Source organism: Anabrus simplex, chromosome 10 (assembly GCF_040414725.1).
Source record: "Anabrus simplex isolate iqAnaSimp1 chromosome 10, ASM4041472v1, whole genome shotgun sequence".
Taxonomy (NCBI): Eukaryota; Metazoa; Arthropoda; class Insecta; order Orthoptera; family Tettigoniidae; genus Anabrus; species Anabrus simplex.
Window position 1 is genome coordinate 130,749,536 of NC_090274.1, and position 25,762 is coordinate 130,775,297.

The window sequence follows — 25,762 nt, forward strand, 5'->3', positions numbered from 1 at the left end:
ACCTGAATATCCATTTTCCTGAGCGCTGGATAGATAGAGGTGGACCAATTGCTTGGCCACCATGCTCTCCTGACATGAACCCCCTGGACTTTTACCTATGGGGACATGTTAATTCTCTCGTATATGTGACTCCTGTTCCTGATGAAGCAACTTTTTGGGAGCGCATTGTGACAACCTGTCAGGCAGTTTGCATTATACCAGGCATTTTTGATTGCATGCATAACTCCATGCAATGATGAGTGGAGGCTTGTATTCAAGCTGAAGGTCATTACTTTGAACATCTCCTTTGATACATGCTCAAAGTGTTTCAGCTGCCGTTACAGATGTACGGTGTAAATGTACAAAAGTTTGAATAAATCTGCAAGTATATGTTTCCAGACCCATGTTGTCATAAACTTTTTCCTTTTCTCTATGTGAGGAATCTATTCCTAAACTTTTGCCATTGAGTTTTGGTACATCCTGTATAAAAACATAGCTCCAATAATACTGCTGGGCTGATGACCTTGATGTTAGGCCCCTTTCAACAAGCATCAATAATACTGCCAAGGGGAATTCCCCCCTTAATGATTACAGGATCAGATAAAGCTTCACTTACACTAAATCTTTGAGTTCTATTATGTAGAAATATAGCCACCCATTGAGTCACTCTCTTGTCTAGTCCAGTAGCCCTCATTTTTGCCAGTAGTTTCCATGATCTACCTGAACAAGTACCTTGAATAGGCCAATGGTGATACAGTCCATTTGACCTGAATCCAAGGTATTTGCTAAATCTTTCTGGAATCATACGAGTTGAGCTTCATTGGAATAATCTTCCCTAAACCCGAACTGCCTTCTATCGAATCAGTTATTTATTTAGCAAACATGTCTAATGTAATCTGAAAGAATACTTTCCCAGATCTTATGTGAAACACATGTCAAAGTGACTGGTCTGTAATTATCAGCTTTATGTCTATCACCCTTTGCTTTATATACAGCTCCTTCACGCAAACAGTAATCAAATATCTTCACTGTCTTTCGTATATCACCAGAAATCTTATCAATTCCAGGTGCTTTTCTGTTTTCAACTTTTGTATCTTATATTAAATGTTTCTGTTATTGTAAGTAAATTTCAGTTCTTTGGTAGTATTAATCACCTTCTCTATCTGGAGATAATCCTTGTAACTAACAATCTTTACATACTGCTGACTGAAGATTTCTGCCTTCTGCACATGAATGATTCCTAGAGTGTCCTTGGAACCTGGTTCTGTCTTAAAGTACCTGTACATTCACTTCCACTTTTTACTGAAATCTGTATGACTGCCAATTGAGAAGCTTATTTCCAAAAGGTACCAAATCCATAACATAATATTTTACAGGAGAGAGGAAAAACGTTTAGTGTGTAAAATTTCAAATGAAAATTCATTTGGGCACTTTTATTATGTTCAGATAGAATAAATGCATTTTGTACAAATTATTTCTGTTAAAGCTTTTGCGGTTTAGGAAATATTCAAAGAAAATGATTGATTTGGTACTTTTTTGGCACTGAAACTCTAAATATCTTCACCTGAAAGACATAAATTTCACTGCAGTCATCAGAATTTTTGACAAAACTAACTGTATTTAGTTATAAAATAGTCAGATTTAAGGTATTTACAGTGAAGGCATAGATTATTCAAATAATATTAAATAAAATTGGAACAAAACAATAAGAATAATGCAAAGTACCAGTACTGAACTAAAGGAATTCTCTTTCTTCTCCTTAGCAGCATTCTCAATTTTCCTTCGACTGACATTCAGGAGGCTTAAAAATGTATCCCGACACACACTGACAGCACCACTATCACTTCTAGCTTTATATTTAATCGTCATTTTCTTCGAAACACAGGTACATTGTGTCTTTTGATTAGGCCTGTGCCTTTCTGGTGATACAACATCAATATACGAAGCAGTGATTTTTTTGAGAAACAGCATCTTTATTCTCCCAGAAGGCACCATGAAACGCTACTATTTCTTGTTCTGTTAAGTCACGGGCTCTACAAAACTCACCGACATTGTGGAAACAAGCAATTTTTGGTTAAACACTCGGTTTACTGTCGTATTTTTGCACTTTAGCATGCGTCTTCTCCATTTATCTGGAGCTAATACCCTCTTCCTTGCTTTCTTTACTTCTTCAGGAGTATCACAGCACTCATCTGAGATATCTGATTCCATACTTTTGAAAAACAAATAGCACACAGTAACAAAACCAACTTCGTAAGGAAACTGTCACTTCACGTCATGTAAACATAGCGCGGCCATTTTGCTGCTGTTCACGTGACCCAGAAATGGCCTCTCATTGGCTGCATGGATACGGTACGTATTGGCACATTCAGGCCACAGGATTTGGTACCTATTGGCATCAAACAAGATTTTTAATGCCCTGTTTGATATGGATTTTGCTCGTTTTGGCTATTTCTTTTTCTTTCATACGATGGAGCTACCTACCAATGTACATTTTCCATCATAATTTCAATTTCGATTTTTTTTGGAGTTGGTACCTTTTGGAAATAAGCTTCACAATTATGCTTGCCATCATGATATCCTTAGCTGATTTCCTAGTCATCCACAAAAATGAGACCCAGAGTATCCTGATTTCAAGACTTGGGTAGTTTATGAACTATATAGGGGACAATGTACATCCCTGTTTCAGCCCTAGTTTGGAGAATATCTTCCCAAGTACTATACCGTCCATAACTTAACCTGAGCACTACTGAAAATACATTTTCCACAACTCTGATCATGTTATAAGATACTGCTATTCTTCTTATCTATGCTATAACAGCTCCTCTACTCACAGAATCAAATACTTTCTTGAAGTTAATAGCTTGCTCCTTATTTTAAAAATAGAATTGATGCATTATTGTTCTCACCACAAATATATAGTCAGCTGATCTCATAATTTCTCTGAAGCCTGACTAGAGTCCTCCAGGATTGAGCCCCCTCTGCCCACTTCGTAATACTTTTCATCAGCATCCCTGTGTATATTTTATTGTTATTTCTCTGTAACTATTTGGGTTAGATTTCTCTCTTTTCTTGTTATAGATTAGCAAAGTCTCTTTCCTAGATATTTGGTTTTTCCCTTTTTCAAACATTTTAGTAAATACTTTGTAGAATATACCTATTCTTTACCATTTGCTTTCAGAATTCATCAGTGATACCCAAAACAGATTCTTCTTTCCCTAAGATCTCTCTTCGGCTATCAATCTTTCTTGATGTAGTGTAGACAAAGTACATCCCATGTCACCACCCAATAATGTCTTATATTACTCCACATATCTGTTTATTTGTACTCCATACTTTCATTATGTTTAGAATTTCTATTCAGCTCAACAACTCTTTGCCTCTGCCATTCAAATTGTGGTATATTCAACAGTTCTCTATATTCTTTCCTTCTGATGCAGAAATTTATTCTTTGATTATCTCCTCCATGTTCATTGAATACCTTTAACACTTTAATTACTTCGTATGTCTACATTCAACATCATACCATCCCTTGCATATTATCCCCGTCGCCTCCTTTATCTGGGTCTTCCTCGATGCGATCTCAACAGGGTTTCTTAATATTACTGCCCCACACATTTGGTTATTCTCAATCACTGAGTCTATTCCAGTTTTCACTATTTGATATGTTTCTCCTTCATAATAATTCATAAACTCCTTCCACCTGTATTTAGCAACTGATCTTTCTTTAAATTTCCTTGTGCAGTTTATTAAGGCACTCATCATTGCATTTTCCCATTTACTGTATGTGGGGTCTGCCTTCTTGCAATGTTTCCTCCACTTCAATTGATCTATAGCATCACGAAGGCTGAGGTTGGTAAGCTGCATGTCATCTCTCACCCTGTCCAGCCAGCATATTTGAGGTCCACGTTCAGTTAAAGGGCAGTCCTTGCAACTGAGGTTTCACAGCTATGGAGTATATATCCATACATTTGCAGGCGTGATTCACACATTTTCTCTGCAATTGGGGCTACCTTGAACTTCTTCTAGTCAAGTCAAGCCATTTGGCCACTGCAGCATCTTCATTTCTACTGCACGAAGTTCATGTTTTGATATTGTAGGCCAGCATTCAGCTCTATAAAGGGTCACCAGACTGATCAATGTGCGGTAGACTTTAGATGCAATGGAATTTTTTACCGCACAGGATTCCAGTAACTTGGCGCCATTTCATCCATGTGGCTCCGACTCTTGTCTTGACATCAGGAATCGTACTGAAGTCTGAGGTGATGTATGATCCTACGTATTTGAACTGGATCACTTTATTATGTTGAACCTCACCCACAGTGATCCTGCCATCAGTTTGGTTGCCGCATTTTGATAAGGCACTGTTCTCTGTATATTTCATTCTGATAATAATTGACAAAAGTGACTCTCCCCAGTCCTCAAACTTCATCCTCCTTTCCATAGAACACACATTCTTGAACATAGCATCAAATGTGTAACATAACCCTTATGTCTCCCTTATGTATGTTAGGTTCCCCGTTTCATCCCCATCCTACCACCCATTTAAAATATGTAGGTAGTTCTCCAGTACCACACAACTCTAACAATATTTCTCAACTTGTGTTTTTACATTGCTTGTCTTGACTCACTCTCTTTTGAATATATACTTCTCTCTCTGCACCTTTGTCATTTAATGGTTTCTGGTTTGCAACCCTCACACTGAAGTCCCTCATCAGAACAATGCCTGCATTCTCAAAATTTTTTAATATCTGATTATTTTCTAGTGTTCCATTTAATCTGCACCTCTTTCCTCACCATAAACATTCCACCCACATATCTACCCGTCTGTGCTCTCCTTCCTTTTGCTTGTGTCTTACTTCCTAGTACAATGCAGCACTGTACACTGTAAGCTTCCCATCAACTATTTGAAATATTCATTCCCTAATTTGCTCATAAACCTTTCAATATTGATACACCCTATTGTCATCTCTAGTTAATTATTTTTAATGCTGCATTTCGCTCTGGCTGCGAGTCTTACGCCTCATAATCTGTATCACAACCCAATGTCTTTAGTATATCCCCAGAAATCTTATCAATTCCAGTTACCTGGTCGAATAAGGAATGTCATTATCAGGATTGCTCATACCTGTCACTTTCATTTGTCAAAGCCAAGGATGGAACTGAGGAAGGTCAACGAAAGTAACAAATTTGATCTCGGCCATACCACAGGACGCAGCGCAGTGTAAACATCAGCAAAGGTGCCTTATTTCACAGAGGAAAAATATACAAAGAACTTTAGTAAATATAGACCTGGCTTGCCAAGGCATTGCTATAATAAACCTTTATTTTCACATTGCACTTTACACTTGTTATGCAAAACACATGTTTATGTGAGTATTTAGGGGCTGTATTAAGAATGTAAAGGAGAGGGCATATAAGCCTTTGGTAAGACCCCAATTAGGGTACTGTTGTTGTATGGGACCCTCACCAAGATTACTTGATTCAAGAAGTGGAAAAATACAAAGAAACGCAGCTCAATTTGTGCTGGGTGATTTCCGTCAAAAGACTAGTATTCCTTACATGTTGCGAAGTTTAGGCAGGGAAGACTTGGAAGTAAGGAAACGAGCTGCTTGACTAAATAATATGTTAAGAACATTTAGTTTACTACTCCACCTAATAAATACACCTCACTTGTAACATGCTCCCCTACGTCATGATGTCTACCTTTTCAACTGCTCTACTTCTGCTCTGACCTCTGCATGTGTTCCGTTCGCTCACTCAGCCCACTGTGTGCTTCATGACTGCTCGCCCTCCATCCCCTCCCCTCTGCCGCTGCTCGTCTACGTCACCTTGCGCTCTGGTACTTTCTGAACTCTACTTTTACGATATAAAAGGCTCGCTCTGGCCTCGAACAGGCAGTCGGACTTTTTGCAACGAACTGTGTGGAGGGAGGAGTCCATCATTCGCATATACGGCTGGTCCATATGCGATGTTTTACTTTGTCTGCAACTCAAGATCTGAACCTATGACCGCTGGCTGGGTGAGCTTTGTGCTTTCCACTTCTCAATTCTGGAAAACTATTTGCTTTCTCTAATATGCCTTCCAGCTGAAAATGTAACACTACTCTTGTCGTGGCTACAAGACAACATTATAGACCTGTATGTTCATTCTCAAGTTCATAATTGAATTTTCCAAATTTCATTCTCCATCTAAAAATTGGTAACTAACTTGGTGAACAGATGCAAGAACTGACAGTTGTATCTGTGACATTCTTGGAACTCTCTTCTACGCCTGGTTTTAGGGAGTGAGCTTACTGCTTTTCTAATTTATTCGCAGGCTGTACCTTTTTCTTTCCCTTCGCCAGCCCTTGGACATAATTTTTTCGCCCTTTATTCTTCCTTTTATCCTATTCTGGGGGTTTTGCATATTGTACAGCGGCTTTGTAAATTTTAGAATTCCTTTTTTGATATAGTGTGGTGTACATTGATAGCGAACTTGACATTTGATTCTAGTCAATCTTTTTTTTGGTATCAGATCCCCATGTATACTGTGGCATACCAGCCTAATATTGATAATTTTCTTTCTTTTCCGCTTCAATCAGCAGCCTAGTCTTATGGCGTTACAATTCCTATTTCGGTAGTATACAACTGAATATAGTCACTTATTCATTTAATAATTGTAACCTTGTTCTTGTGATCATTTTTGTTGTTTCTATAATACATGTGCATTATGAAAATTTAACTGATTGTACCTTCCTGATTACTGTCCCTCCCTAATTCAAACTCCTTGTCAACTTATACTTACCACTATACTTCTGGAATTATCTCAGCATAATGCGTCCTTGTAAATTCTGCTTATTCACTACGATTTCATTCTGAATACTTATTTTAATGGAGAGGTGGTTAAATGCTGGCCACGCATTTTGTGAAGGTGTGCATCGTTTTCACTGAATACCATACCTCGCTTCGCCCATGGTTGCTTGCGCTACCACACTGGTCAGACTGGTGTCTTTATTTACTGTCCACTTTTCTGTGCTACGTGTTTTTTTTGATAATTGCTTATTTGGACTGTTCTATTTATCTACGATAATTAACATTACTTTTATTCGTCACGTCCATCCTTTTACTACCACCTTCCACTACCTACCACACAACAAAATATTTAAAGTATTTGTAGCACCACGTCCCACACTTTACAAGTGAAAATAAATTTATTCTTGAATTATTTACACATAATTTGGTATGTTTCATCTTCTTTTGAAGACACCCTCAGCTGTACTGTCTTAATAAGATAATTAAATCTCTGTAATGTCACTGTCCAACGACTTAACACTAATAAGTACAAGTCCTTTCATGGATATTTGAGACATTTTTGTCTGTACAAGCAGCTTTGTTCTACCACTTTCTTGAAATAATTTTAAAATTGCATGTTAAAAAGAATATTATAATATAATCCTCCTTTATAAAAATGTTGATTGAAGTTTGGTTTACCTTCAGAATACTGATTAAAAGTTGAGCTGTAGCTCTGGTCTGTTCTTCTTACACAGTGCAGCCTTACCAAAGGCTTATATGACTTCTCCTTTACATCCTTCATAACAACCCCTCGTATATCAATGTAGACCAATATGATGAAATTTGTTTATTGTAAGCAGTACTGTATGTTCCGAGCTATCAGTGGAGGGATGGTGTGGAACAACATTAGTGGATGAATAAGTTTGAGTGGTGTTTTAAAAAGTAAGAAATAGGGAAGACCACAATATGAAGATAAAGTCTGAATTTAAGAGGATGAATTGGGGCAAATATTTGCTTATAGGAAGAGTTAGGGGTTGGAGTAATTTAACAAGGAAGATATTCAATAAATGTTGACATTCTTTGCAACTTTGATAAAAGATTAGGAAACAACAGATAGGAAATGAGCCCCTTCGGCAACTGCCCTAAATGCAAAAAATGGAAGTGGCGTATGGCTTTTAGTTCCAGGAGTGCCCGAGGACAAGTTCGGCTCGCCAGATGCAGGTCTTTTGCTTTGACGCCCATAGGCAACCTGCATGTCATGATGAGAATAAAATGATGATGAAAATGACACATACACCTGGCCCCCGTTCCAGTGAAATTAACCAATCAATGAGAATGAAATGATGATGAAGCCGACACACAAACCCGACCCCTGTACCAGTGAAATTAACCAATCAATCAAACCCAGGACCCCTGAGACCAAAGGTCAGCACACTAACCATTTAGCCATGGAGCCGGACATCCTAAATGCAGATGAGGATTCATGTGCTCCATTTCTTGTTGGTGATAATGTATGAGATCTCTTTATACCACTGTGTAACTGAACCATACACCACGTAAAAGAAATATTTGGTGAATTTCCTTTCAACAGAAAAAGATGTTTTGATATTTTTGCAGTTTTCTTTCAAAGTGAGAGGCAAGCTAACTTGAATACTGCTACAGATCGATTCATTCTCACTGTTGTTTCAGAGCAGAACAAATAAATACTAATTAGGTCACCTGTTTCAAATTACTGACTATGAATCCTGTATATGGTTAGTATGGTAAATATCTTTCGAGTTTGACTCGGCTGAATCATCAGCATTTGAAACCTTCAGTTCAGAAGGTCCTGGGTCAGAGATTTTAATCATACATGGTTAATTCTTTTAGCTTGGGGACTGGGTGTCTGTTTCAACACTCTCTTCTTATATTCGGACAGCATAACATACTACCAGCACTACAGAAACACTTAATATTGATTACATCCCTCCACAAAGGGTTGCGTTGGCATCAGGAGGGTCATCCTGTATTAAAACAAGGTCAAATCCACATGTGCGACAGACGTACCCCCGACTCCATGGGTATGGGAAAAGCAGTAGAATAGAAGAATAACTGTCTTCTGAAATGTGATGTTCGTGGAAGTTGGGAAGGAAGACTATGAATGAAGTCACATGCTAGACAAGAGCCATGTACTTCAAAAGAAACTCCACATGTGAGACAGGAATATGTCTAGAGGAATTGGTCTCTCTCTTCTTTCTCCTTCTTTGTCAATATGAGGGCCATCAGCCACAAAAACAAAGGATGCATCTTTTCCCACAATGTACAGACATACATAATGATGCCACTATGGTCTACGTAATAAGCCATCAGATTGTGGACGATCAGACAGATATCAGAACTTTCAGTCCATGGGTAAGACTATGTTTCCGCAAATCGCTTGGTCGACGAAAAGCCTTTGAGCAAACTTTACAGGGGTATGGCCTGCTTTCGGTATGTATCATCATATGCATCCTCAAGCATTGGCGCCATTTGAACTTTCGATGGCAGATACGACATTCATGCTTCATCATACCTCTATGCATTTCAAGGTGATCTTTAAAATGAGTTCGCCCCTTTAGAGTTTTATTGCAAATGTCACACATATACGAACGAGACTGAACATTTTTTATTGGGGGATCTTTGCACAAGTGTATTAAACTATGCTTTTGCAAATCGCGGGATCGGAGGAATGACCTGGGACAATCCTTACAGACAAATGGGTTTTTGACAGGATGTATTATCATATGCTTCCTCAGGCTTTGGCGCCATCCAAACTTTTTATTGCATACCTTACATTCATGCTTCTTCACTCCGTTGTGCATTTCCATATGTTCTTGGTAATCTGGTCGACGCTTGTAAGTTTTATTGCAGAAAACGCACAAATAAGGGGACGACAAAACTTCTCTTCTTTTGGAATGTTCACAATGTACCAATTCATGTCGCTCAAGATAAATTTTTCGCCTGTAGATCTTGGTACACACAGAACATGGAAATATCTTTCCCCCAGATGGTGCTGACAATCGACTTGGTGAACATCTGCTGCCATCAGAGAGATCAACACTATCAGTGAACTCCTCCTTCAAGAAAATCTCATCAGCTTCAGCCACTGGAACACTGGACAATAGCGAGCTACCATGAATAAAAGATTTAAAAAACCTTAATTAGTCATTTCAAGAAGGGCACACATTACAAAATCATATTTTGAGCAAAATGCATTTTTATTCCTCACTTGTGATCCTGCCTACGCAATGGACCCTTAATACAAATGGTCAATTTTTCTGTTTTTACCTAGTCCTAATTTGGAAATAAATGTTGAACATAAAAAAGTTTGTTGTTTTATGTAAACAATTTATCATTTTGTATCAAAGAAAGTTAATACAAAATCATTAGTTTCTGGGAATATGAATCTTACAAAATATTAGGAGATTTTTGTGGAGTTTCCAGTAATTCAACTGGTGTAACAAATTTTGTACAAACATCAAATACCTTGACAGAATAACAATAATAATATTAATAATAATAATTCTTATTCTCTTTACCACTCCACCAAAATGAACCTATACTCTCTCCTTCCCTTTCAAATTTCTGTTCTCTTTTATTTCCTTTCATTTTTCCCTACTCTATAACTTGGCCCTGGAACGTCTGGGTAGACCATGTCAGATTCTGGGGTTGTCAACAGATGGAACAAACATCGAGAATGAAAACCTACAACCTGTTTTCCAGTCAATGACCGCATCAGGGATGGGATGAGTGAAGACCCCAACTTGCAGTGAGGATAAACAAACATCCAGAATCATACATAATTCCTACAAAGGGAAACAAAAACTTGTCTGTTTTCTGTGTGTGTGCAAATGGCATTCAGTTAAACAATTCTCATGGAATTTTGCTCTGAGAAACACACATTTTCACTCATCTGTCAATAATTTGTTGTGTTGACATTGTATTTTAATCAACTGCACCATCAAAAGTGGTCTCAAGCACTTCAATACCAATGAAGATTTCTCCAAACAGATTCTTCATAATATGACTATACAGAATGTCCAAGAATTCTCCGCACCCCTAGTTTCATATTATTATTTTCTTATATTATGAGATGGACTGCTGAGTTTGCATAATTGGGGAATTAAGTAGTCATATTTTTATCCCTGCTTTGAAGCTCTCAAAAAGTATTGTTGATGGTCTGATTTCAGTTGTGAAGCCATGGCTAATGTGGCAGACACAGTTACAATGTCAAGGAGTGATTAGTGGCATATGTGTGGGTACACATGTGTCGTCACTCAATCAATTGTGCAGTCTCCAATTAAATTCATTTGGAAATGAGCAGCTGAACTTCAAGTACCGGGGTCAGCAATGCATGATCACATTAACAGAGATTTAAAAATGAAAGGATTTAGACCAAAGTATGTGAATTAATTATCTGACAATGGCATGGAGCAGTGGCTTGCATCCTGCCACCCTTTGTTGGCACAATTTCCAAATGGCATGTCTTGTGCTCAAGAGTATTATTTTTCTGATGAATGTGCGATATATTGCAGTTCACAGAGGAGTATGGTTTTCTGGTCTGAGGAAATACCCCATTATATTCAAGAGTTGTAAAGGAACCCACCTCATGTTATGGTATGGGCTGGGATGTCATCACATTATCTGTTCGAACCATATCATTTTGAAGGATACATGAAAGGAAATATTTATTTGCACATTACAATGTTGGTTAACACCTCAGCTCCAAGCAAGGGAATCGTGGATCATGAGTAGTTACAGCAGAATGGGCCTGCAGCACATTCTGGTGTGCAAATTCCTTTATGAACAATTTCAAGGCCTCTGGTGTGGGCGTTGCTCACCAACATCTTCAGCCCCGTTGAAATGGCCATCATGAATCCTGGACCTTACCACCCCAGACAACTCATTATGGGAGTAATCAATTCCCAAGTGGTTCAACGATGGTACACGACTAATGAAGAATTACACCAAAGTGTGGAGAAAGCCTTTCGAAACAACTCTTGAGATGTCAACGAGGACTTGGAGAGGGATAGAACTCTGTGTAACTGATGATGGTGCACATACAGATCCCCCTGGATGCATCCTCACTATACAATATAACATATTAACATAGGGGTACAGGGACTTCTCAGACACCCTGTATATTTGACACCAGGATGACTTAATAAGTGAACAACATTTTAGAATAAAAGAAGGGTCATTTATTTATTTATTAAGGCCTTTTTTACAGTGGCAAAGTTAAGGCTCGAGGCCCTCTCTTACACTTAACCACTTACTAATCAAAATCTTAAATAAAATACTGATACTTAAAATAGTTAAAACTACATAAATTAATAGAATTGAAAATAAATTTAAATACATTACAAACTAAATTAATATTAAAACTAATTAATATTAAAAATGCTTAATAATGACTAATCCTCAGGCACGCACACATTCATAATTCAACCATTCAGTCAGCTGTCCTCAGCAGGTAGTTTTGGCAAGTGATCTTTGACCTGAGCAGGCAGGGAATTCCATAATTTGGCGCTGGTCACCACAAATGATCTACTAATTTTATTTGTGCGGTGCACTGGAGTAGAAAGAAAGGATCTGGAAAGTGTATTTAATTTGTGAAATTATGATAAAAACGTGAATTTAGAAAAATTTACAGTGGCTGACTTTCAACTAACGCTCTAAACACCACCGTTAACATGTGAGCTGCCGATGTTTATCAGGATTTAGCCATGAGAGAGCCTGGTAGTATGGGTTGATATGAACATCGTACCTGATAATGTAAATAAATCGCAGGCAGGAATTCAGTGCTCATTGAAGCTTAAGTGTTTTTTCTCTCGTCATGTGAACTAAAACGATGTCACAATAATCAAGAATTGGGAGAACCAGTGTCTGTATTAGTTTGGTTTCTAATTCAAATGGAAATACATCCCTTTGCTGTTTAAGAGGGTGAAGCACTCCAAAAAACTTTTTACGGATTTCTTTCATATGATCAGACCAATCAAGTGTTTCATTCATAATTATGTCCGGTTCCATGGCTAAATGGTTAGCGTGCTGCTCTTTGGTCATAGGGGTCCTGGGTTCGATTCCCAGCAGGGACTGGAATTTTAACCATCATTGGTTACCTTCACTGGCACAGGGACTGGATGTATGTGTCGTCATCATCATCATAATTTCATCCTCAACACAACGTGCAGGTCGCCTACAGATGTCAAATCAAAAGACCTGCACCTGGCAAGCCGAACATGTCCTTGGACACTCCCGGCACTAAAAGCCATATGCCATTTCATTTTCTCATAATTATGTTGAGATTTTTAACCGTTTTAGTGTAGGGAATAATGTTACCATTCAGTAAGATAGGCAGGATTGCAACATGGTTTGATCAGTTCAGTAATCTTTGTGATCCAATTATGATTGCCTGAGATTTTGTGGAGTTTAGAATAAGAGAATTCCGTTGTGCATATATACTGAGTCATCGGAGGTCACTGTTAATATCTTGTATTGTTTCACCTAAGTCTGAAGTCTTGCAGTGTCGATAAATTTGAAGATTGTCAGCAAAAAGGTGGTGTGTGTTATTTCCTGTCACAGATGGTATGTCATTGATATGAATACAGGAAAGTAAGGGCCCTAGAACACTGCCCTGTGGGGCACCACTAAGTTTCGTTTTATAATTAGAGGCTTGACGTTTACTGTTAAATGCTGTTGATGGTTACTCACATAAGAACTGAAAACCTTAGGTGCAGAAAGTCGAAATTTAGCAGTTCCATTTTCTTTGTCATAGTCTGAATTTCTATAGTGTCAAAAGCGCTACTGAAGTCAAGAAGGATAAGTATAGTGAGCAGTCGTTTGTACATAGTGTTTCTAATGTCTTCAGTAACCTTCAAAAGTGCTGTCGCGGTACTGTGACGCTTCTTAAATCCAGATTGCAAAGAATCCAAAAGAGCATTTTTATTTAGGTATTCCATTACTTGCTTGTATATCAAACGTTCAAAGGCTTTAGAAAGCGCAGGGAATATGGGCACAGGACGATGGAGGGTGATTGTGGGTCTAAACTCTTAGGTACTAGTATTATATTGGCTGTTTTCCAGACAGTTGGGAAAGTTCTGTTTAGTAAACAGTAGTTCAGTATGTGCATCAATATAGGCAGGACAGCACCCATAATGTTATGTATGAAAGTAATAGGTATATCACCTACACCTGTGGCTTTTGATTTAATCGAGTACGAAGCATTTTTAACGTGATTTTCTGTGAGACTGTGAACTGAGAATGGTGGATTGGCTGGAGGAGAGTGCGGGGAGTCGGTGCAGTTAATTGGGGTAGATTGAATGTTTATTCTACTAAAGTAATCGTTCAGTTTATCAGGTGGAATGTCAGGTGTTGTCTGTCTCTGTTGATGTTTTCCTATTCCCAGAACTCTAAGTTGGTCCCATGTGTGATTAGAATTTATATTATTAGCTACATTCCGGAAATATGTACATTTTTTATTTCTGATAAACTGCTTGTGCGATTTCATAAGATGTGATAAGATTCAAAGTCTGTGTCATCTAGGGTTTATATATAATGTCGAAATAACGAGTCACAGTGGGCCATCATTCTCTTGGTTTCTTCATCTAGCCATGGACAAGAAGGGCAAGAAACCTTTATTCGATGCTTGAGGGCATGCCTGTCATGTAAGTGTTTTACCGTCATATTAAACAAGTTAACTTTAGCGTCAGTGTTATTCAGACTCTGTATATCGTCTCATGGCAGTTGATAAGCGTCATAATTCACGTAATCCAAGTTTATGACCTTTGTATTTCTGACAGTTATGTACTTGGTTTTGTATTTAGGCACTTTGAGGGAATAGGATAAATTTATAAGGTTGTGGGTCGAAATGGATGCTACAGGGATATCCCCGTGGGTTATTACTTTACCTGGGTTTTTCATTATGAGATCGATGAGTGTGTATGGTGAACGGTTTGTTGCATACATGTGATTCGTGGGTTGTAGCGGGAGAACAGTCATCTTACTAGTAGTAAACAAATCTACTAATCGATTACTGTCATGATCTGTATTAAGTAGGTTAGAGTTAAAGTCATCCATAATGATTATGTGTTCATAAATAACCTAGAAGTCTAGTAAATATGTTTCAAATTCAGTCATATCTGTTACACACCAGGTGGTTTGTGTATGACAGAAATCATCACCTTTTGTCCGTTAATATTTACTTCAACGAACATGAATTCTGGCCGTGTTCAAATACCCTGGTAAGATGTACATATTACTTGGCTCTTTAGGTCATTCCTACAGTAAATCACTCCCGCCACCACGCCTTCCGACCGATCGAAACATATTAGATCATATCGATCGATATCAACCATGGAGGACGGAAGGCTAGGAGTCAGCCAGGTTTCAAAAATGCAGAGTATATGTAAATTATTTTCCGTTAGTATTGCGTGGATTTTGTCGTAATGTGACGGAAGAGAAAGAGCATTTACATGGCAACACTGCAGGCTGTGGCAATGCTTGTTTCAACAGAGTACCTGCTGAGAAGGGAGAACCTGGGAGGGAGGGAGGGAGGGAGGGAGGGAGGGAGGGATTATTAATACAGTCATTGCCAAGGTCAGGTCCAGGAGCACAATAATTGTCTAGCTGAATACTAAGAATACCAACAAGTAGATTATAAGATAACAATGCATGCTATTTAAAAAAAGGAAACTCACCTCAACTTCCTGAAAATTACTACACTGTAATGTTTATGTAAACATCACATGATTGTTAAGTATTGAGAAGGTGGATTAAAATATTGTATTTATTTTAAGTGTAATCTTAACTCAATACGGAACCAACTATGAAGTTTATAATCCTGAGAATGAGACAGCTTATTATCACCTGCTGGCACTTACACACACATTCACAAGAACACTATAATAATAACAACAATAATAATTACAAGAAACATAGTTGTTATTGTTTATCCCACTAAAACTTTAAAGATTTCAAAGCTGCATTTATGGTAATAATCTTCTTAGCACCATCTGGAAGCAGAACTACGATACGACCATCTAGTGTCCACACATTTCTCATGCCGAATTGGTCCCGTGCAGAATTTAAAATTTCCTTACGTGTCCTTGTCAGTGATTCAGTAATCAGGATTTTCGTGCCTCTGAGCTTGCATTTGGCACCCCACATGCATTCACATTCCCAGTAGTGAGAACTTCATGATAATCGGCCGCTTACCCATTGTTAGTACCTCAGCTGCTGTCCACAGAGGCTTTCCAATTCGGTGGATTCTGTTGATCCCTTGCATGGCCACTTCCAACTCTAGATGTTTGGAGAACACATCTTTCACTTTTCTATAAACATCTTCATTTGGCTCCTTGGCGATACCACGTATCAGCAAGCAGTTTCTTCTACTGTACTGCTCTGCTCGTCATGTTCCTCCAGTTTATGTTCAAGACTGTTTATTTCATCTCTAAGTAAATTGAGTTCACTGGTTATTGCGGACCTAAATTCCATGAATTCCTGTCTCAAGGAAGCTAGGGAGTTACCAGCAGGGTTGGTTGTGCTGGAGGCTTGGGAGCCAACAACAAGTTCTAGGCGTGCCTCAAACTTTTTCAGAGCTGCTTCAAATTTATCCAGTCTTTCGTGTGCACCTTTGACTGAAGGCATCTTCCAACATACACTAGTTGCTACTTAACACCGCTTTTCTCACAACTTATGGACTATATATGCTGTTATAAATGCAGTTAGCGTGGGATAAACATGGAGCACACTCACAGCGTTACCTCAAAGTCCGCCATCTTACCTGAATATTTCAGAAACAGCATAAATCATTTCTTGCTAAATCGAGTTAGCAGCAATTTCGTATTCTATGCATCTAAATACATCATTATTTACAGAAAAAACATAAGTCAGGCATGCTTGTTATACATAGACAGCTATGCAGATTTAGTGTTCATTACAAAAAACAGCATTAGTCACTGACTTATGTTGTTTCACTATGAAACTGTGCATTGGGTCACTGCAGCTATCATGTCGGAAGCAGTGCATGGAGTTGATTTGATCTTCATCCGCAAAACAAGAATTTTTGGTCGTCCTTGTGGAATAGGATTATGTAAATGATGTCAGTATGTGGTGACCAAATTTCTTCAAAAATATGACATTGTAGTTTGTTTGTAGTTTATTGCCGTTGTTATATGGCGAAGCTCAGGCTATGAAGCCTGCTATTATGCCAAACCATATTATACAACAGCTTTATACAATTTATAGAATAATGTACATAAAATCATTTTTAACATACATTTCTAAAAATCACTAAAATTAATTTACTTAACCTCTATAATTTTGTATCCTTATTGATAATTAAGAGCCAATTATTATTATTATTATTATTATTATTATTATTATTATTATTATTATTATTATTATTTTAACATTAGTGAAATCTACTTTTTACATATTTGAGTACCACATTAAACATTTCCTTTTAAATAGCCTCGGATTGCCTATGCCTCTAATTTCAGCTGGATTGAGTTCCAGGAACGTATGGAAGCACATATGAATGAGTTGTTGTACAAGTTACTGTGATGAATGGGAATGGACAAGAGGGAACGTGTGGATGACCTTGAGGGAGCTCTATCAGAAAGGGAGAGGTATTTAAATTCTGTTCTAAGATAGTCCGGTTTGCTTGTTCGCAGAATACTGTGGAGAAGGGAAATAGTGTGGTATTTACATCGTTCAGTCAATCTTAACCATGACAGCTGACAGAGGAAAGAGCTAATATGAGTTTGGATTGGGATATTTAATACGAATCAAGCACAAGCATTGTAGGCTCGCTGTAGTCGACATGAAAGTGTTTTGCTCATCTCCGTAGTTAAACACTGGAAATATTAGACTCTGTACTAATAATTTTCCTGTGTTTCTTGGAAGGAAGTCCCTCATCCTTTTTGCAGAGTGTAATGAATAGAATACTCTTTGACAAGTTCTTGTGACATGTTCCGACCAACTTAAATATTTATCGAATACTACTCCAAGGTTCTTTACATGATCGCTAAATGTTACTGGTATTCCACTGAGCATAACACTGGGTATAGATGTGTTTTGTATTTTAGCATGAGAATTATATGTGCCAATTATTATGGCCTGTGATTTTGATGGGTTCACTTTCAGGCCATGTCTGCTAGTCCAGTCATTAATATTTGCTAGGTCTTCATTTAACTTAGTGATTGAACTGTTTAAGTCATTAGGCTTTGTGTGAATATATAATTGAATATCATCTGCATACAGGTGATATTTACGATTGGTCAGGTGTAGTGAGACCGTCAGCATAGTGTTTTTATTTAACAGTCAGCAAGATCTATTAGACGAGAGGACTTTGTACCTCAATGTATTTTTAACTCACTAATCATGATCACTGTCACTTCACATCATTACGATTTTTTGTTTGTATATTATGTAATCAATGTTTTACTACTGAAGATGGCCTTGAGATTAGGCTGAAACATGTATAGACTTTGCTTCATCTAACAGATGACTTGACTTGTATTGGTAGGAGGATTTTATAAATATTTTCTTTTGTAAAGTAAGTTTAGCGAGTAATATGTCTCTATCTACACAGTCGAAGGCTTTGCTTACGTCCAAGAGAACAAGTATAGTCATTTGTCCTTTATCTATCACTAGTTGCATGTCATTTGTCACTTTAACTACTGCAGTGGTAGCACTGTGGTTTTGTCTGAATCCCGACTGATATTTGTCAAGTAAGTTGTACTGTATAAGATATTCGGTCATTTGCTTATGTACTATTTTCTCCAATAATTTTCCTAATATAGGAAGAATACTTACAGGACAATAATCTTCGGGACTGTTGGGGTTGTTGTTTTTAGGGAAAGGTCGGATGATTGCATGTTTCCAAGTCGAAGGAAAGACTCCAGTCATGAGTGAGTTATTAATGATATGCGTGACCGTTGGAAGTATGATGTCCATGATTCTTTTTAAAAGAGACAGGTTGATTCCATCATGGCCAGTGGATCCTGACTTTATTTCACTGAAGACTTCCCTAACGTCACTGAGGGTCACATGAGAAAAGTAGAACTGCTCGCCATTATGTTTTGTTTTTGAGGATATTCTGTTAATTACTGCTGCTTTGGTCTGTTTGTCAATCTGAGAGGATCGTGAGCTATAAATATGAGTTTAGGTCAGCTAGTGGTAAATTACAGTTGTTGTTATTCGTCTTGTTTTTGCATAATCCCATTTTGCGAAGAGATTTCCAAATCTGACTAGCATTTTCAGTGTTCAAAATATTGTACAAATATTGTATTTTAGCATTTCTAATTCACTGTGTTGTTCTGTTTCGGAGTTTTTATACTTTCGAAATTGTCAGATGTAGGATATTTCACATAATAATTATAGGCTGCATCTCTTATTTTCATCTGGTTGCGTATTTCTTGGGACAGCCATGGGTTTGAAGGTCTCTTTACCCTAACAGTGCGTAGTGGTGCATGTCTGTCATACAGAGTCAGAAGTAGTTCGTTAAAATGATTTACTGTTCCATCAATGTCATTTATGAACTGAATGTTGCGCCATGGTGTGTTAAGAGCATTTTAAAAAAATGCGTCTTTATTAAAGTGTTTAAAATCTCTATATATAATTAATATTGGCTTGAAGTTAGGGCATTTCAAGGAATATGCAGTGTAAACCATGTCACGTCGGGAGAGACCGGAAACAGGCATTTGTTCATGAGTTAGTATTCGGTTGGTATTATTAGTAATTATTAGATCGAGGAGTGTACGTGAGTTGGCAACATGGTGTGTAGCGTTTAGTCGTAGTATTGTCAAATTAATGGATGAAAACATCTCAGTCAATCGTTTTGTTCCGGTAGATTTGTTTGTCAAGTGTATTAAAGTCTCCCATTAAAATCAAATGCTCATACCTGGGTGTTAGATCATGTAGGGCTTCCTCTAGACTTGTGATGTTACCAGTCTTCGGTGGACGATACACCACACCAAGCAAGCACTTCGTACCGCGAACTATGAGCTCAACGAACAAGAATTCAGGGCTATTGGAGAACTCACTGGGGGATTTTAATATCTGTGGATCCGTGGTATTAAATCTCAGCCATAGACACCCAAGAGAGATCCGGTTTACTCTGTCTGCCATCTAGTGGACCTAGAGTAAAACAGAACGTCGAAATTGACGAGCAGACAGCCAGATGGCGTCAAATCGAAATGTGTGCAAATGGTAGCTGAGGCCATAGGATTATTATTATTATTATTATTATTATTATTATTATTATTATTATATCACCTTATACTTCACATCATCCCGTATGTACATACCGACTCCTCCACCGAGGTTACCGCTCCTGTCATTCCTCACTAATGAATAACCATTCATACTAACAAGAGATGAAGGGATAGATTAACGCAACCATGACTCGGAGAATAGTATGGCATGGAGGTTGCAGGTTGAGAATATTTCAGAGAATTCTGGGAAATGTGGGAGAATGCTCTGAGTGTTTACATGAGCTATTTGTAAGGAGGTAGGGTAAGGCGAAAGAATGTCTTGAAGGTGATTAGCGGTACTTAGGGTGGGGGCCATGAGATACAGGTAGTGACCTACTTGGGACTGTGGGTTGGAGAGGCTGAAACTAGAGGCATTTGTTTCCTGGTTGCTTGTTGCTGCCAACTTAAAATTTAACTGTAGATATAAAAGGAAGAACTACACTAGATAAAATTAAGAAACTAAAAATTGAAATTAATGATGAAAATGTAGGCTATAGCTACAGTTGAAATTCTGATTAAAGTTCTATACAGCGGTATTTAGTTTACAGAATGTCGGCTCATGGTTAGTGAATACGATCAAGATCTTTGCGGTTTGACACAGGTATTATACGAGTTCCCTGCTTAACATAAATTATGCCATCCTTCGACCACACGTTCCGCGCACTGAACTTGCTTATAGCGTCCTGTAGAAGCCGCAGTCTCTCTGGGGTTAGGTCCTCTCTAAGTGTTTTGTTTGTACCCTTCAGTTTCCTTTTGTTTACGAACATTGCATTTCTTTTCCGGTCCGAAACAAACTTCACGATTATGGGTCTTGGACAGCCAGTATGACTTTTCCCAACCCTATGCGATTTGTCTATTTCGTCCACTGAGAGTTCCATCCCAATTTCACGAGCAATATCAATGACAATAGTGTCCGTGATTTCTCCCGCAGTTTCTTCCACACCAAACACACGCAAGCACTGTCTTCTTTGGTACTGCTCTAAACTGTCTGTTTTAATTTGCAGCTCCCTTTTTAATTCCCTTATGTGCGTCTCTCTTTCTTCCAGCGTACGCTTTAGTTCGTCGATCACACTCGTATTGAAATTTATAGTTTCTTTCAGTTGCTCTACAACTGTCTTCTTTGGTACTGCTCTAAACTGTCTGTTTTAATTTGCAGCTCTCTTTTTAATTCCCTTATGGTCGTGTCTCTTTCTTCCAGCGTACGCTTTAGTTCCTCGATCACACTCGTATTGAAATTTATGGTTTCTTTCAGTTGCTGTACAACTGTCTTCATCACCTGATCTTGGATGAGGTTGGCGAGCGTGTTGAGAGTCTCCTTACTGCTCAGCGCTTCCTGCACTGCTTGCTTCACAATGGCTTCCATTGGCACCTCTTTAACTTTGGGGGCCATGGATGTTTTTGTAGATATTTCGCTTCAGGTTTCACTGAACACTTCACAAACACACTGACGTGAATAACTGTACAAGTTAGAATAATGTATCACACTTATGACTGTCAAACTGCTAAAATTCACCTCCTAATGCCGGCAGAAACCACGAACGACTATACACTATCCGCCATTAGAAGAGACATGTGGCAAAGAAACTGCAAAAGAGCAAAAAGTGCGCTTGCAAATTCTGAAGTTCATGCAGTTCTCTCACCATGTTAGTGACCCAGGACCTACATTGACAGCTTACTGGTTCATAAACCCTACTCCTGACCCAATGACCATGCCAACTGACGTAGCTTACCAAAAAGTTTCTATACCAATAAATTCCATGAAGATGGGTGACCTCAAGAAGTTCCAGGAGTACATACAATAGGAGGAAGTATTCAAATTTTTATGACACTGTGTATTCTTGGGAGACTATTAATAGAGCTATTTGTTCTACGTCGCACCGACACAGATTGGTCATATAGCGACGATGGGACGGGAAAGGCCTATGAATGGAAAGGAAGCGGCCGTGGCCTTAATTAAGGTACAGCCCCAGCATTCGCCTAGTGTGAAAATGGGATACCATGGAAATCCATCTTCAGGGCTGCCGACAGTGGGGTTCAAACCAACCATTAATAGAGAGGAAAATGAAGATGTTGACACTGAGCTTGTTAACTGCAATAGCTTAAGTGTGGCCAGTATCCAGTATTCGGGAGATAGAGAGTTTGAGGCCCACTGTCCGCAGCCCTGAAGATGGTTTTCTGTGGTTTCCTATTTATATACCAGGCAAATTCTGGGAAGTACCTTAATTAAGGCTACGGCCGCTTCCCTTCCACTCCTAGCCCTTTCCTATCTCATTGTCAACATAAGACCTATCTGTGTCGGTACGACGTACTGCAACTTGTAAAAAAAAAACAAGATATGGAGAAGATGAGGTTCTGTACCTTGTTCTATATGCAAGTGATCCCTGTTTTCATTGGACCTTTGCACAGTCGAGACAAAATACTTTTAATAGGACTACTTTTTATGAAAGTTCTCTCCATTGTTATGCTTTAATATCTTTGTTACTTGCATTAGTCTTATCACTGTAAAATACCTCACTACCCAATGAAAAGGACAAAAACATGCAACCATTCTTTGTATTGGTTTTTACAGTTTATTTAACCCATTCACATCCTATTTAAATACTGTAGCAGTTCAGTGAGAAAACCCATTTAAATCCTGCACTATGGCACACGCTGTGAGGATGTGGGCCACAGTGAAGTTGTCACCACAAAAACACACTGAGGGTTCTTACCCCTTTAGGAGTTAAAAGCGCGTAGATCTTCAATGACACATCCACAGCTTACACAAAACTATGGCCTCTCAGGAGGTCTCATGGTCTCGCCGTAGACTTGCCTAATGTCATCATTTGTATCACTTTCTGTGTCATCAGCACTACTACACGCATCACTCGAACTAAGACCTTCAGGATCTATTTCGTCCTCACAAACAACATTATCTTCAAAATGACTCTCTAAAACACTATCTATTAGCTTTCGTATTTCATCTTCATCAACACCAACACATCTGCTTGACGCCGTGATTGCAACTGACGTGAGCGAAATAATATGAACAAAGATTCTTTTATCTCTTGTTCCAGAAGTGTGTAATAACCTGGAGTGTGGGAAATAACCGAAGCCACATATCTAAACTTCAGCTCAGAATGCATACAAATGGCACCTGTGAGTACTGATACACAGCAGTGCATTGCTGCGAGATGACCTCGTCATTGGATTCATATGCCACAAATAACTTTTGTGAGCTAGGGTTGTCAAATGATGAGATTGGGTTACGACATAAACTGTATTCACTAAGGTGGAACCTTTTCACTGTTTTGCTTTGTAGGAATTTTGTACAATAGTCAGATGATACAGAACAACTTAAACATGAAATTTTTAAAGGGCAAGGAATGGAAATCAATGTTTTTTAACTTGGATTGCATTTTTTGATATAAGTAAAAGAAATAATTCTGTGTTGGCAGCCATTTTCTAGGCTGTGTCACAATTATGTACGAAATTTTGAACCAAGGTAGCATTTAATGTGAAGTACCACATACTTCCATGTATATGAACATTCCTGCATCTCCATCCAGTTGGGCCTTTCTGTACCAACAGTTAAGTTTAATAACAGCTAAAATTATTTGTTCTATGACTATATATGAAATATTTAAAAGCCATAATAGTTTATTTTCACTGGATGTCATATTTCAAGATTTCAAACAAACTGTACAAACCTACATAGAATATTATTTTATATTCACTTACTAAGTAAATGTCACACATTTAAGTTATAAATGCATAAATTTCATTTCTAAATGTTTGGTCCAATAATTATACAAACTGAATACGTGTAAGCAATAATTTTCAGTTAACTTTGTATAAAATGTATGTATTGATTACGTGGAATAAAAGCTCAAGTTATAAACCAAGATGGTAAAAGTGAGCAACTGAAGACTTTGGGTGTAAATAATGACAACCCGCAAGTTTTGTAAGTTCTGAGATATAAAGGAATGAATTTTCACAAAATATTTACTGCTAAAATGTTAAATCCTTGAAATATCTCACTCAATACAATGGTACATGTAACTGTTCTTTATAATATCATGGAGGAAAAATGCATACAGAACCAGTATTATAGGTAATTAGAGTATAATAAACACTGAATGTGGCAATACCGATCCAAGTAATGAACTGACAATAGAAAACATTTCAGTGTCTGAAGTGCTTTGATTACCGCCCTAGGAAAGGGAGGGTAGACTATTATGAACTAAGAGAATAAATAATATTACTGATTTTACATACCCAGAGGTGCCAGAATTTTGCCCTGCAGGAATCTGTTAACATGCCGGTAAATCTACCAACACAGTTCTAATGTATTTGAGCACCTTCAATCAATCAATCAATCAATCAATCAATCAATCAATCAATCAATCAATCAATCAATCAATCAATCAATCAATCAATCAATCAATCAATCAATCACTACTGATCTGCATTTAGGCAGTCACCCAGGTGGCAGATTCCCTATCTGTTGTTATCTTAGCTTTTTCTTAAATGACTGCAAGGAAATTGGAAATTTATTGAACATCTCCCTTGGTAAGTTATTCCAATCCCTAACTCCCCTTCCTATAAACAAATATTAATTTTGTCCCAGTTTGTCCTCTTGAATTCCAGCTTTATCTTCATATTGTGATCTTTCTTAATTTTAAAGACATCACTCAAACATATTCGTCTATTGATGTCATTCCACACCATCTCTCCACTGACAGCTCGGAACATAACACTTAACATGCTTACAATATTTCAAGCATATTATAGCAAATTTCAATACGGGTCTAAACATGAGATTAGTTACACGTAACATAACACTTAGTCAAGCAGCTCATCTCCTTTCTTCTAAGTGTTCCCAGTCCAAACTTTCCAACATTTTTGCAATGCTACCCTTTTGTCAGAAATCACCCAGAACAAATCGAGCTGCTTTTCTTTGGATTTTTTCCAGGTCTTGAATCAAGTAATCCTGGTGAGGGTCCCATACACTGGAACCATACTCTAGTTTGGGTCTTACCAGAGACTTATATGCCCTCTACTTTACATCCTTACTACAACCCCTAAAGACCCTCATAACTATGTGCAGAGATCTGTGCCCTTTATTAACAATAATATTACCACCAGACTGAGCTCAGGAAGCCAGCCATCTACTGCCTAAGCTTTCTAGCCCAGCTTGTTAGAGAGATTAGTGTGTGTTTTTTAAAAATTTCATATGATGCAGTTACCCAGTTGATTTTAATAAAAGGACAGGTAAACAAATGTACCGGTACATCAGAAGTGTAAAAAGTTATAACCCCCATGGTCGTGTCAAGAACATGCAAGGAGCGGTTATGTTAATAAAATTTCAGTATAATGACAACAGTTAGTAGTAAGTGTTATTATTTGATACTAATCATAAATACTAATCATTTTGAAAAAGGTATTTTATATCACAGAATGTAAATAGTTGCAACCAACATTCAAAACCACATGGTAAACACAGTTGCTAGCCATCTGGAAAACATATCTGTTCACTATTTTTTGATGAACTTCCATCATCTTCCAGTATTTCAGTGTGATCAGGATCCTTCAAACATAATCTCTTGTCAGTAATATCCTTCATTGTTTTATTTACCAAAAATGAGGAACACACAGAATGTGATCTGCCATATTGGAAATGTGGGTTATGATTATTTACTGCAGAGACATGTGGTTCGTTATGAAAATAAAACTGAATTGTGCTACAATCTCTTG

The 25,762-nt window shown here is 37.9% G+C and overlaps 1 protein-coding gene across 3 annotated transcripts in view; it reads right to left on the reverse strand.

The window, feature by feature from the left end:
- LOC136882074 (zinc finger protein 501) overlaps positions 1-25,762 on the reverse strand; it is a 197,929-nt gene that overhangs the window by 136,464 nt on the left and 35,703 nt on the right. For 2 of the 3 annotated variants that reach the window (XM_068229318.1, XM_068229319.1), the window contains exon 5: positions 8,897-9,884. The exons of the other annotated variant lie outside the window; for it this stretch is intronic. In XM_068229318.1, coding sequence (XP_068085419.1) covers positions 9,113-9,884 — 772 coding nt within the window. In that variant the 3' untranslated portion in view covers positions 8,897-9,112. Of the gene's footprint in view, positions 1-8,896; positions 9,885-25,762 lie in introns of those variants that run through there. 3 annotated transcript variants of the gene reach the window in all.